Source organism: Sapajus apella, unplaced genomic scaffold, assembly GCF_009761245.1.
Source record: "Sapajus apella isolate SASKATOON/1434 unplaced genomic scaffold, GSC_monkey_1.0 scaffold106, whole genome shotgun sequence".
NCBI lineage: Eukaryota > Metazoa > Chordata > Mammalia > Primates > Cebidae > Sapajus > Sapajus apella.
This window is the reverse complement of record NW_022437046.1, coordinates 1,816,301-1,831,387: the sequence shown is the minus strand read 5'-3', so window position 1 is coordinate 1,831,387 and position 15,087 is coordinate 1,816,301. Positions and strand designations below refer to the sequence as shown.

The window sequence follows — 15,087 nt, the reverse complement described above, 5'->3', positions numbered from 1 at the left end:
AACAAAGGATTTCAAAGCCATATCTTCCAATCTTGTAGGCCTTAGTAGACACATAAAAAATAAGGGAAAAGCTCTATCTTGAGCACAGTGAATACTCAATAAAAAGGTATAAATTTTGTAAGGCAAATTGGGTTATGGCCCATCTGCAGCCAGTACACAATTTAAACCCCTTTACCTATTCCTAAAATGCTACTCAGTAATAAAAATTAAATGTCTCCATCAGTTGCCTCCTTTCTCATCTAGCTGCTCCCTACAAATTAATTCTCTTTGAGATCCGCCTTAATCTTTCAATATATCTTCAATCTTTGTTTTGGATTCATTGTTTAGGCTACCAAGAACCTATGAATTACCTAAATTTTTTTATAAACAGTAATGAGAAAATTTTGTTTCAAGTAATTTTCAATTGGGTCTTTAACATTAACAGTTACCATGACTGGATGCTTAAGATATTATGTAGATACTATACCAGAATGTTTAAAATATTACCTCATTATAGCCTATCAAACCTATGGAGATAGGTGACATTTTCACTAGTTTTCAGATGTAGCTAAGACTCAGATAATTAACATGCCCAAGATCATAAAGCTAGTAGTACCATAAAATGGCATACAGTGGTTTCAAACTGTCTATCTGACTCAAAAACCTATTCTTGGACCCTTCAGAATATATCTTTCTACTTTTACAGATTACATTCCTCTAGCTATGTTCATTTCATTTGTATCTATATCCAGAGTTTAACATTTTAATGTTCCTGATTTTGAGAACAGATGTAAATTTGAATGCCCAGATTCATTTGCAAAGCAAAATATAATAATAAAGTTAATTCCCAGACTTCTGATAACCCAAAGAATGAATTAAAATATAAAATACAAGTTTAAAAATGGTTAATTTGAATTTTGATTATTTTGCTCTATTTCTGTTCATTTGTCATCGTTATAATCTAGTTTTAGCTGGAATGTCTGTATAGAGTAAAAAACTTTAAACCCTGCCTCATCACAATTCCCCAAACAAAAATATTAATTTTAAAAATCCTAGTAATTCTTTTGCGAGATCTTGTAACTTATCAATTTTGAGTTACAAGATCTTGCAAAAGAATTACTAGGCCAGGTGTGGTGGTTCATGCCTATCAATTTTGAGTTATGAGATATTGCAAAAGAATTCCTAGGCCAGGTGTGATGGTTCATGCCTGCAATTTCAATACTTTGGAGGATTACTTGAGCCGAGGAGTTCAAGAGGAGCCGGGCAACATAGTGAGACCTTGTCTCTAGGGGAAAAAAAAAAAAAATTAGCTGGGCGTGGTAGCACACACCCGTAGTTCCAGCTACTCAGGAGGCTGAAGTGGGAACGTCACTTGAGCCCAGAAGTTGAGGCTGCAGTGAGCCATGATCAGAATTTCTAAAATTCTTTTCATTCTATAATTTTGCTTCTTTCTCTATTAAAAACCTCTTTGAGTAATTGATATTTTTTTTAATTTCCTAATTATCCCAATAAACTTTGTTTTTCATGGGTCTTTAGGAATTGAGAGAGAATTACAAGAGTTTTGTGTTTAATAGCTCTGATTCTGGAATCAGACAATTAAGGTTGTAACAGTTAATATCTAGGCCATCCAGGGAAAAATTACTTAACCTCTCTGAGCCTTTGTTTTCTTTTCTATATATAAAATGGTTTGGGACCCGCATCATTAAGCCTGTTTAAAAAAAAAATGTTACGTGAAGCACTTTCCGTAGTACCTTGCACAATAGGAGTTAGCTATTACTATTGTTTATTTAGATTTTGCGGTTTGTTCTTTGTAAATCAGAATCATAGCATTTTAGAGCTAGAAGAAACCCTTGGTGATCATTTGATCTAGCACCCTTATCTTTCATATGAAGACATTAAATCCTAGAGAAAGGGCAAAAGCTGGCTTGAAGTTTGGTGGCAAGTTGATGATGGACCTCGAACTTGATGAAATCCAGTATCCTGGGGCAAGGGGGCGGTACAGGATTGTGTGGCTGTTATTTTATTGTTTTGTTCTTACTTCTCTTTAATGATTCTTTACTCACATTGAAACTATTAGATTGTTTCCATTTTTATTTATGCAATGATTTTAGCATCATAGTAGATTGGCATGAATACTTTTTTCTTCTTTGCTTACCTTAACTAGCTTCCTTCCCCTTCAGAAAGATAATTCCATCACACCCAAAAAGATAAGTCCACACCAAAAAGATAAGTCCATAGTATTAGAAATTATGCTTTTGTGTTCGACGGTATAAGACAAAAAGCTTATGGTCTTTAATGGTTTCATACTGTTGTCTTACTCTTCTGGTAACTTTCTGTGACGTTAAGACATTGCTTCCAGCAGTAGTGGAGCATGCCTCATGTTTTGAGTGCTGATTAAGTGAAGGCCCTCTGATCCATCTACAAAGCAGTGGTGGTTGCAATAAGGATAGCAGTATTTTTATCTTTGTTCTCTCTTGTGTTGTAGAGCCGACAATTAGAATCAGAAACTGGGACCACAGAGGAGCACAGTCTAAATAAGGAAGCTCGAAAATGGGCCACACGTGTGGCACGTGAGCATAAAAACATTGTTCACCAACAACGGGTAAGTATAAGAGAAAGTCCTAGCTACGTTCACCTTAAGCCAAATGTCAAACCAGTTTAAGAAGCTGAGTTTTATTAAATGTGAAAAATACCCTATATGTGTTTTGTTGTTGTTGTTGTTGTTGTTTTTGAGATAGAGTCTTTCTCTGTCACCCAGGCTGAAAGGCAGTGAAGATGGCTCACTGCAGCTTCAACCTCCTGGGCAGAAGCAGTCCTCCCACTTAAGCCTCCCAAGTAGCTGGGACCACAGGCACATGCCACCATGCCTAGCTAATTGTTTTTAGGTGTTTTGTAAAGATAGGATCTTGCCATGTTTCCCAGGCTAGTCTCAAACTTCTTTGCTCAAGCATTAGATGTGTTTTTTCTGTACCTTCTCAACATTCAGCAGTATGCTGTCAGCTCTCTACTCATGTTGGATGTCCTTAAGCCCTCCATCAGCAATACAGTTATTCACCTGTTTACCATAAAATTGCCGAAGAAAAGCTGTGATAGTGTATTATGGGCAGAGGAAGAGACATATGTTGAATGTATGTTTTTGTCCCTCAAGACATTTTTTTTGAAGACACAATTATAGGTTTTATGAGAATATATGTTTGGCTGGGCACAGTGGCTCATGCCTGTAACCCAGAACTTTGTGAGGCTGAGGCAGGTGGATTGCTTGAGCCAGGAATTTGAGACCAGCCTGAGCAACATAGCAAAAACCCGGTCTCTACAAAAAAATTTAAAAATTAGCCAGGCGTGGTGGCATACACCTATCTTCCCACCTACTCAGCAGGCTGAGGTTGAGGAGGATTCTTGAGCCCAGAAGGTTGGAGGTTACAGTAAGCTAAGATCATGCTACTGCACTCCAGCCCGAGTGACAGAGCAAGACCCTGTCTCAAAAAAAAAAAAGAAAACAAAGAAAATATATCTCTAAGACTAAACCCTAAGCACAAAGAAATTATTTTAAGCATAGTACTTTTTTCTCTATTTCATTTATTGATACCTATATCTTTCTCATTCTTTGCCTTCACATCCTACTTCTTAAAAGAATTGCCTATGCTTATTCTATAGAATCTCACCGCCCACTTACTTTTCAGCCCATTGCATTTGAGCTTTCCTTTCCTTTCCATCCCCTGTACTGCTTCATAATCTAAGCTTACCGAAATCACCAATGAATTCTGTGTTGCTAGCTTCAAAATGGACACTTTGATTTCTCATATTTCTTAATCTGTCAGCAGTTTCATCACAATTGACAACTCTCTTTGTCTTAAAATGTTATCTTCTCTAGTCATCCACGATTCAACCTGGCTTTGTCCTGGCTTTCCTTCTGCCTTTCTGGCCATACGTCGATTTTTTTCCTAGGTTCCTCTTTCTCCATCCAACAATTAAATATTCAGTTTCTCAGATTTCTGCACTTGGTTATCTTGTTTTCTTATTCTTTACCCTCATACATGCAGTCTCAACCACTTCCATGGTTTTACTTTACCAACAAATCATAAATTAATACTCTAACATTGGGCCTTGCTGTTACTATATATCCATATGGTCTCTTACCTGTTTTGACATCTTCTTTTCACTATCCGACAGGCATCTCAGATTCAATGTACCACTTATGTAATGTTGCTTAACAAATCACCTCAAACTTAATGCCATAGAACAAGAGGGTTTTTACATTATGATTTTGTCTCACTAATCTGAGTATGGGGTGGCCTCAGCAGTTTTCCCTTGGGGTCCCTTATGTGGCAGCAATCAGATCGTGGCTGGTCCTGGTTATCTCACAGGCTTCCCCACTGAAGGGACTCTCTGCAGTAATTTTGCTACTAGTAAGTCTATAATTATTTCAAAATGTTCAAAAAATAAATAAATGAAAAAAATATATGGCTACTAGTCACTGAAGCCTTTTGAATTACCTAAATAATCACTTAAGGAAGGTGAAAAGTAAAAAACAATCATCATTACTGTCCCATTTTCTTTAATAGGTTCTAAATGATCTGGAGTGTCATGGAGTTGCTGTATCAGAACAAAGCCGAGCAGAGCTGGAACAGAAAATAGATGAAGCTAGAGAAAATATTCGTAAAGCAGAGGTAAAGTGGCAGCTAATTGTGGCATTTTGCCCAGATCTAATGACACTGTCACAGCTGTGATATGCACCTTTAAAACTGAGTTTCTTCATGCATTGAGATGAAGGTGATTCAGTGTCTTCATTCATGTCCACAGTAGTATTTGTTAAGTACCTGCTCTGTGGAAGGCAGTACCTATAACACAAAGACACTGAACGTGCTATAAAGTTTACAGTCATGTAACATTAAACACAGATTTAAGTCACAATGAAGACACTAATTTTAAAATTTCTACAAGGTACATAATAAACCACAGAAATTAATGGTAGAAAAATTTATATATATATATGTATATATCAATTTAGATATATCTATTTCCTTATATAGTGAGATCTATATATATGTTCAGAGCTTAGGAAATCTCCCCCATATGGAAGGTTCCCTGGATCCAGTGGCATGACCTAGGCTTTTAGGAATAGGGTAGATTTGGTTAAGCAGAGATGGGAAAAAATTTATAATAGTGGATTTTAATTTTTTGTGGAGTCATGAGACCTTTGAGAGTTGTATGAAACATTCTCTCCCACACACAAAAATGTACATTTTATGTATAGTGTTTAGAGTTCATATGCCTGAGGTTCTCCCTGCTGTACATAGGGAGAGGTTGAGATAGGAAACAAGAAAATATTAGCAAATGAGGAAGACACAGGGTATAATTTGGTAGCTTGATGTTATTAGAGTGGAGGATTTTTTTTTCTGTTTTGAGACCGAGTCTTGCTCTGTCACCCAGTCTGGAGTGCAGTGGTGCAATCTCGGCTCACTGCAACCTCCACCTCCCAGGTTCAAGTAATTCTCCCACCTCAGCCTTCCGAGTAGCGCCACCACAGGCATGCGCCACAACACCCAGCTAATTTTTTGTATTTTTAGTAGAGAAGGGGTTTCGGGTTTCACCATGTTAGCCAGGACGGTCGTGATCTTCTGACCTTGTGATCCGCCCACCTCGCCTTCCCAAAGTGCTGGGATTACAGACATGAGCCACCGTGCCCGGCTAGCGTAGAGGATTTTTATGAGGAAATGTGGTAGAAAGTAAGTCAACTGATCGTAGTTAGGGCCAGTTCATGGAGGACCTGTGCACACACTTTTATCTACTCAGCAGCAACGTGTTAAAGGGTTATGGAGGTAAATATTTATGAAAGACTGACACCCGTTAGCCATCAAAAGATTATGTTCTTGTTAGAAAGGCATAAAGAATGCCAAAGATAAGTAAGATGGTAAAGCGTAAGTGCTGAGGAGTGGTGCATAAAGTATAGTTAAAGAACCCAGAGAACACAGAAATCACTCTAGTGGGGATTGTTGTGGAGGTAACACAGAAGAGGCAGACTTAAGATGTATACTGGCAGATCAATAGTATTTGATTAGTCAGAGAAAAGGGGATAGCAGATCAGATTGATGTCATGCAACTTCAAGAGGTAGAACTTGAACCAAAAGGTGCAGGTAGGAAGGAAGCAGATGTGAGTTTAGTACTGAGAAGTACTTTCTAGTAGTTAGATCTTCCCAAAGACAGAATAAGCACCCCTGGGACATAGTGCAGTCTGTAAGTGTGTGAAAACATTCTGGGCACGCATCTTTCAGGGAAATAAATAGGGATTCCCCATACAAGGAATCCCTGCATTGGTTTAAGTTTTAATCTAAATTAGTGGTTTTCTAACACTCCCTTAGAACTCTAGAGGTTTTGAGAAAGTGCTTCACTGGTTGTGGGGTAAAGGGAGAGAGTGTAGGCAAGCATAGAGAATATGAGCATGTTTTTGGCACAGCCCCATTGAAGTGATCTGAATCAGAACAGGCTTGCCATCTGCTTGGGCTGGAAAAACCCTAGTAACCCCACTTCCACTTCATTCCTGGCACAGTCTAATTGACAACCTCCATAATGAGGAGGGCAAGGTCTACAGTTACTAGTCATTTTCCTCCTGAATTCAGGGTCATGGCTAAACCACTGTGCTAGGGTGCTGGCCAAGTAGTGTTGGCAAGCCCTCACCTACTCCAAGAAACACTGGCCTATGGTAGAGTTATTTCTGTTGTTCGTCTCTCCATGCTCTAGATGAAGCCAGTTTTTCAGAACCTTGGTGGAACAGGAGTAATAATTTTGAGACAAATGTCAGAGATTTTCTGAAGGACATTTTGTGTATTTTCCATTTCTAGACTCCATGCGTGGTGTCACCAACCAGTACCCTAACTCCACCAAACCTCCCACCATCCCTAGTAGTAGCAGTAGTGGGTAACAGGCGCACAGAGTCTTTATTTAGGCCGAATGACCTATTATTTTCATAGCGTGCTAAACTAGACTGTGTTTGTTAGTTTCAAACTAAAAACATGAAGTGAAATTCTTGTCACATGATGTCTTACGTCTTCTAATTTTACATCTGCATTCTGACAGTTTTCTTACCAAAAATGTGGAATATAGTATGCTAAAACCATGATAGCAGTTCCATTTTCTTTTTTGAATATCTGTAGCATTTAATTAATTTTATTGTTAGCATAAAATAATCTCTCACTTGGTTTCCACTTACCAGATATGAAAAATAGCCTAACTAAAATTAGCCAGTAAATATGACGGCATATTTATTGGAGTAGTGCTTACAGGCTTATCATAATAAAATTTTTGGATAGACTAGACCAAGAGAGTCTTCAAAGGAATTAACAATAAAGGTTTCTGCACATACCCTTTTTCTTTCTTCTGCCTATATATCATCTCCATTGATTTTTCTCTTTTCATTTGATAGTTAAACTTTTACTTTATTTATGATAAATATCTATACAAAAGAGAGAAAGCTGGTTATATAAAATGTGAGGCCTCATTATTTCAAAGTTAATAATAAGAGTGATGCTGCTATTAAAACAAAAGTTTTAGGCCAGATGCAGTGGTTCATGCCTATAATTCCAACACTTTGGGAGACTGAGGCAGGAAGATCGCTTGAGCTCAGGAATTTGAGACCAGCCTGGGCAACACAGTGAGACCTCATCTCTACAAAAATGAAAAGAAATTAGCTGGGTGTGGTGACATGTACCTGTAGTCCCAGCTACTTGGGAGGCAGAGGCTTGATCCTGGGAGATAAGTCTGCAGTGAGCCATGATTGGACCACTGCACTCCAGCTTGGGGAACAGAGCAAGACCCTATCTCTAAGTAAGTAAGTACATCTCTACAGATAAATATAGGTATATTTCTAATCACATTATTTCCAAATTTACATTACCTCCTATTATTGTGAGGTTTCACTGTATTCACACTGTTAGCAGACCTCTTGACTAATCACTTATTTCATTTTTTACTGAAAATTTTCAAACATACAGAAAATACGAAGAATAAACATGTTGCACATTGACTATTAAAAAAAAGAATAATAAACATGTATTTCCTAACATCTAGATTCAACTATTGTATCTTGCAATACTGGCTTTATGTGTTTGTTAGATTGACGAATTAATTGTGTTCTGTAAAATGGAAGTTAGGTCTTAAGATCTGATTAGAGGCAGGTTAGTATTTTAGGCAAAATAATTCATAGATGATGTTAATGTTTTTCATCACATAATCACAATATCAAGTTGTCCCTCTATTAATGATACTAAGAGTAGTCACTTAATAAGGTGGTATGCTACCAGATCTTTCCATGATAAAGATCTTTCCTTCCTCTTTGCTATTAGCAAGTGCTAGTCACCTCCAGCAGAGATAAATGGGTATTTTTTTTTCCTTGGGTATTATTATGACCTCATTAAAAAAAATTTTTTTTTGACAGGGTCTCACTCTATCATCCAGGTTGGAGTGCAGTGGCGTGATCTCAGCTTACTGCATCCTCAACCTCTGGGTTCAAACGATTCTCCCACCTCAGCCTTCTGAGTAGCTGGGACTACTGGTGCACGCCTCAGCCTCCTGAGTAGCTGGGACTACAGGCACACACCACCATGCCCGGCTAATTTTTCTCTTTTTTTTGTAGAGATGGGATTTCGCCGTGTTGCCCAGGCTGGTCTTGAACTCGTGGGTCAAGCAGTCCGCCTCCCTTGGCCCCCCAAAGTGCTAGGATTACAGGCATCAGCCACTGCCCCCGACTTGTCAGTCTTTTAAAATTTAACCATTTGAGTGTGTGTGTAATGGTATCTCACTGTGGTTTTGAATTGCATTTGACTACAGACTAGTAACATTAATGATGCTGAACATCTTTTTATAAGTTTATTGGCCATTCATATATCCCTTTGGTAAAGTATTTGTTAATATCTTTTGCCTAAATTTGGATTGGTCTTACTACTGAGTTATAACAATTCTTTATGTTTTCTGGATGCTAGTTATTGCTTAGATACATGTATTGTGAATATTTTCTCCAGTCTTTGGCTTACCTTTTCATTTTTCAGATTGGAAACTTTTAATTTTGATGAGATCTAATTTATGAATTTTGTCCTTTATGATTATTGTTTTTTATGTTCTAAGGAATTTTCACCTGATAAAGGCGGTGATATATTCTCTTACGTTTTCTTCTAGAAGTGTTAAATAGTTTAAGCTTTTCTTTGTGGAGTATGATCCTAAACATTTCAAGTTGAATTGTTAAGGTCTATTATGAGTTAAGGATCATGGTTTTCTTTTGTTTTGTTTTTTTCCTATACAGATAGCCAGTTGTTCCACCATCATAGTTTAAAGAGTATGCTTTTCTCATTACCTTTGCATGTATATTGAAAACAACTAATCATATATGTATGAATATTTTCTAGATTGTATTCAGTTCCGTTGGTCTATATGTCTGTACTTAATGCCAGTATCACAGTCTTAATGACATTATAAGTCTTGGAATCAGATAATATAATTCCTCCAACACTATTTTTGTTTTAGAATTATTTGGACTATTCTCATTGCCATCAGCTTCTACAAAAAAGACTGTGGGCATTTTGATTGGGATTGCATTGAATCCACAAATAATTTGAGGAGAATTGACTTCTCAACAATATTAGGCCTTTTAATTCATGAACATGATGTGTCTTTCCATTTATTTAGTCACTCTTTATTTTCTTTTTTTGGCTTCTTAATATTTTATTGATACAAAATAATTGTACATATTTATGGGGTGCATGTGATATTTTGATACATGCATATAGTGTATAATGATCAAAGTAGAGTATCTATCACCTCAGACTTTTATAATTTCTTTGTATTTAGAACATTTCAAATTTTCTAGTTATTTTGAAATACATAATAAATTATTAATTATTGTCGCCTTGCTAAGCTATTAAACACTAGAACTTATTCCATCTGTCTGTTTGCTTCTTTCTATTCTCCAACCTCTCTTCATCTCCTTCCCCCAATCCTTCCCAGCTTCTGATAATCATCATTCTACTCTTTACTTCTTTTATTAACATTTTTTAGCTCCCACACATGAGTAAGAACATGTGATATTTGTCTTTCTGTGCCTGGCTTAATTCACTTAGCATAATGACCTCCAGTTCCATTCATATTGCTGTAAATGACAGGATTTCATTATTTTTTATGGCTGAATAGTATTCCACTGTGTACATATATCACATTTACCTTATTCATTGTAGATGCTTAGGTTGATTCTACATCGTGGCCACTGTGAATAGTACTGTAATAAAGATGGGATGAAGGTATGACTTTGATATACTGATTTTCTTTCCTTTGGATACCCAAAAGAGGGATTGCTGGATCATATAGTAGTTCTATTTTTAGCCTTTTGAGAAACCTCCATGCTATTTTCCATAATGGCTGTACTAATTTACATTCCCACCAACAGCACATTAAGAGTTCCCTTTCATCTGCATCTTCACTAGCACTTGTTATTTTTTGTCTTTTTAATAACAGCAATTCTAACTGGGGTCAGATGATACCTGATTTTGGTTTTGATATCAGGTTTTGATTTGTGTTTTACTGATGCTAAGTGATGTTGAGTATTTTTTCATATACCTATTGGTTATTATGTCTTCTTTTGAGAAAAATGGTTACAGATCCTTTGGGCACTTTTTAATAAGATTACGTGGTATTTTGCTATTGAGTTGTTTCAGTTCCGTGTATATTCTGGATATTAGTCTCTTGTTGCATGAATAGTTTGCAAGTATTTTCTTACATTCTGTAGGGTCACCTGTTAACTCTGTTGATTGTTTCCTTTGCTGCATAGAGTTTTTAATTTAATATAGTCGTTATTTGTCTATTTTTCGTTTCGTTGCCTGTGGCTTTAAAGTCTCAGCCATAAAATCTGCCCTGACCAATGTCCAGAAGCATTTCCCCTATGGTTTTTTTTTTTTGTTTTTTGAGACTGGGTGTCACTGTCGCCCAGACTGGAGTGCAGTGGCATGATCACAGCTCACTGTAGCCTTGGCCTCCCCAGGCTCAGGTGATCCCTTCACTTTTGTTGTAATTTTAGTGGAGATGGGGTTTCACCATGTAGCCCAGGCTGATCTCAAGCTCCTGAGCTCAAGCGATCCACCCACCTCAGCCTCCCAAAGTGCTAAGATTACAGGCATGAACCACTGTGCTCAGCCATAATATTGGGTCTTATGTTCTCAGTCTTTAATCATTTTGAGCTGATTTTTATCTATGGTGAGAGACAGAGGCCTAGTTTCATTCTTTGGCATGTGGATATTCAGTTTTCCCAGCAGCATTTTTTGAAGAGAGGGTGTCCTTCCCCCAGTGCGAATTCTTGGCATCTTTGTGAAAATTGGTTGGCTGTAAGTGCATTATTTCTGGGGCCTCTATTCTGTTCCATTGGTCTGTATGTCTGTATTTATGACACTACCATGCTATTTTGGTTACTAAAGTCAAGTAGTATATTACTTCCAGCTTTATTATTTTTGCTCAGAATTGCTTTGGCTATTCATCATCTTTTGTGGTTCCATATAAATTTTAGAATTTTTTTTCTATTTCTGTAAAGAATGTAATCGATTTTGATAGCAATTTCACTGAACCTGTAGATGGCTTTGGGTAGTATGATCTTTTAACAATATTAATTCTTCTGATTTCTGAGCATGGATTCATTTGTTTGTGTGTTTGTGTTCTCTTCAATTCCTTTCATCAGTGTTTTGTAGTTTTCCTTGTAGAGATCTTTCACCTCCTTGGTTAAATTTATTCCTGGTGGGTTTTTTTTTTGTTTTTTGTTTTTTTTGGGTTTTTTTGGCTTGTTTTGTTTTCGGTAGCTATTGTGGAGACAGAGTTTTGCTCTTGTTGCCCAGGCTGGAGTGCAGTGGCACAATCTCTGCTCACTGCAATCTCTACCTCTGGGTTCAAGCAATTCTCCTGCCTCAGTCTCCTGAGTAGCTGGAATTACAGGCATGAGCCACCATGCCCTGCCCATTATGTCTTGATATATCTTTTCTGCCTTCTTCTATGATTCCAATTACACAAATATTAAATCACTTGATACTATCCTACATGTCATGTGCAAAGCTCATTCCACTCATTTTTATTCAGCCTGATTTTTTATCTCAGTCTCAGTTTGATGAATTATTATTAGTGTCTATAAAACTTATGGGTATATTCTCTATAGTGTATAAACTATACTGTTAAAACCATCTTGTGAATTTTTATTTCAAATGTTATATTTTTAGCTCTATAATTTTTATTTGGTTCTTCTTTATTTTCCAGTTCATTCCTGTCTTCATGTTTTCCTTTAAACCTCTAAGAATATTTATAATAGCAATTTTAAAGTTCTTGTCTACTCATTCCATCATCTCTCATTTTACTCTTCCTGTTGACTGATTTTTCTCTTGGCTCTTGTTTTTCTGCTTTTCAAATACCTACTAAGGTTTTACTGAATCTAGAGATAGTGACTGTTTGGTTATTAACTTTCTAGATTCTATTTTCTTCTTATAAAGACTGTTGAGTTTTGTTTTGGCTACCAGGTCAGTTACTTGCAGATCAGTTTGATCATTTTGAATCTTGTTTTTAAACTTTGTTTGGGTTGGTCGAGAGATAAATTTAGAGATAAATTAGCCCTGTATTAATGTCATAGGTATCCACCAACTTCTCTCAACTCTGACTAGATAGAGTTGTAATATCTTTTTTTTTTTTTTTGAGACGGAGTTTCGCTCTTGTTACCCAGGCTGGAGTGCAATGGCGCGATCTCGGCTCACCGCAACCTCCGCCTCCCGGGTTCAGGCAATTCTCCTGCCCCAGCCTCCTGAGTCGCTGGGATTACAGGCATGCGCCACCATGCCCAGCTAATTTTTTGTATTTTTAGTAGAGACGGGGTTTCACCATGTTGACCAGGATGGTCTCAGTCTCTTGACCTTGTGATCCACCCGCTTTGGCCTCCCAAAGTGCTGGGATTACAGGCTTGAGCCACTGCGCCTGGCCCTTTTTTTTTTTTTTTTTTTTTTTTAAGGAATCTCACTCTGTCTCGCAGGATTGAGTACAGTGGCCATGATCTCAGTTCACTGCAACCTCCACCTCCTGGGTTCAAACAATTCTCCTGCCTTAGCCTCCCAAGTAGCTGGGATTACAGGTGCCTGTCACCACACCCAGCTAATTTTTTTAAAATGTGTGTGGTTTTTTTTTTTTTTTTTAGATGGGGTTTCACCATGTTGGTCAGACTGGTCTTGAACTCCCGACCTCAGCTGATCCACCTGCCTTGGCCTCCAAAGTGCTTGGATTACAGGCATGAGCCACCACGCCCGGCCTTAAAATGTATTTTTAGTAGAGATGGGTTTCACCATGTTGGCCAGGCTGGTCTTGAACTCCTGACCTCAGCTGATCTGCCTGCCTTTGTTTCCCAAAGTGTTAGGATTATAGGTGTGAGCCACCACAGAGTTGTAATATCTTCTAATCCTGTACAAGCTCTAAGAACTTTTCAGTTCATAGCTCTACTGTAGATGTTCTTTTCTTGGTAGTTATTATTTGCCTCTCCTCCTGGAGTTTCACCCGACATCATTTCAACTTATTATACATTTTTATCCATTTAGTGTATTATCAATTTCAGTGGTCATTTTAAGTCCCATATAATCTGAATTCCCCTGCATATTATCTAAAACTGGGAGTCCATTCAGCTGACTTCTGTGTACTTTTGACATTACCCCCATTAGTCCTTGAACAACACTTTCTTTCTAGCACAAGTTATCACAAGTTCACCTTGTGTTTTTCCTGCCCAGACTTAGAATTAGCTGTTTCTCCAAGAAGCTCCAATTCTGTTAATAGAAAATGGTATTTAGACACTAAAGCCTGGGCTGTGAAGGTGCTTATTGTTCTAAGTATCACTTTTTCTAAAAATCTTTTCTTTGTTGTTAAAGCTAGAGACAACTTTTTAAAAATCATGAGTCTGTGTTGATATTTCCAATTAAAATGGACAATTAGAGGGATTTTATTTATTTTTAGAGACAGGGTCTCAATATATTTCCCAGGCTGGAATGCAGTGGCTATTCAAAGGCACAATCATAGTGTACTACAGCCTTGACTCCTAGACTCAAACGATCCTCCTGCCTCAGCCTCCAAATTAGTCGTGACTACAGGTGTATGCCATTATGCCCAGCTAGAGGGGTTTTATTAAACCTCTTTGATTTTACATATATTTATGTCTTTTTTTCCTCTTACACTAAAAAGTGTTATTCCTAATCATATTTTCATGTAATGTTATTTGCTTTATATATCTTTTAAATTATTTATTTATTTATTTATTTTGAGACAGGATCTCACTCTGTCATCCAGGCTGGAGTGCAGTGGCACTCACTGCAACCTCCATCTCCCAAGCTCAAGCAATCCTCCTACCTCCATTCCCAAATAGCTGGGACAACAGGCATGTACCATCACACCCAGCTAATTTTTGCATTTTTTTGTAGAGACAGGCTTTCCCCATGTTTCCCAGGCTAGTTTTGAGCTCCTGGGCTCTTGAGTTCCCAGGCTAGTCTTGAGTCTCCCTGCCTCAGCCTCCAAAGTGTCTTGCCTTGTATGTTATAGAATAATAACTGCAGTATATATTAAGCAGTTTCAGAACTACAACATGAATATTGCTATTAATAGTAAACTATTGAGTGAAAGTTTAGACTTCTTTATAATTCTCTTTGAATATAGAATAAATATATCTCTAAAAGATTTTCTGCTTCTTGTAATGGGGTACTAGCTTATATAAGACTCATTCTTTTAGATGACAATGTGGGGTAAAAATATTAAAACAAAAAGTATTTAATAGAACTGGAAAATGACCTAAAGCATGTAAAACCTGGAGAAGAATTTCTCCTTAAAAGAATGGGACTATACTTGGTGAAATTTCCATTACATAGTTCTGCATCTGCGAGGAGCAGAACAAACAGAATTTAAGCGGAACCTCCGTCTTACTGGCCTGAAGGTGGGTGTCATTTGGAAAGCCTTTCCAAATCCTTGGCTGATACCTAGTGCATAGGTGGAACAGAGACTCCAAGGAGCTTGGCAGGAAGCAATAACTGAAAGGCAGAAAATCCAGGAGAAATTTTAGCTGTTGCTTATCACAGG

At 37.4% G+C, this 15,087-nt stretch overlaps 1 protein-coding gene across 6 annotated transcripts in view; it reads left to right on the top strand.

Annotated features, from left to right (window-relative positions):
* The window catches only part of FCHSD2 (FCH and double SH3 domains 2), a 302,687-nt gene that overhangs the window by 248,588 nt on the left and 39,012 nt on the right, over nt 1-15,087 (top strand). For all 6 annotated transcript variants that reach the window (XM_032258857.1, XM_032258855.1, XM_032258859.1 and 3 more), the window contains 2 exons: nt 2,465-2,581; nt 4,542-4,646. In XM_032258857.1, the coding sequence (XP_032114748.1) occupies nt 2,465-2,581; nt 4,542-4,646 (222 nt within the window). The remainder of the gene's footprint in view (nt 1-2,464; nt 2,582-4,541; nt 4,647-15,087) is intronic.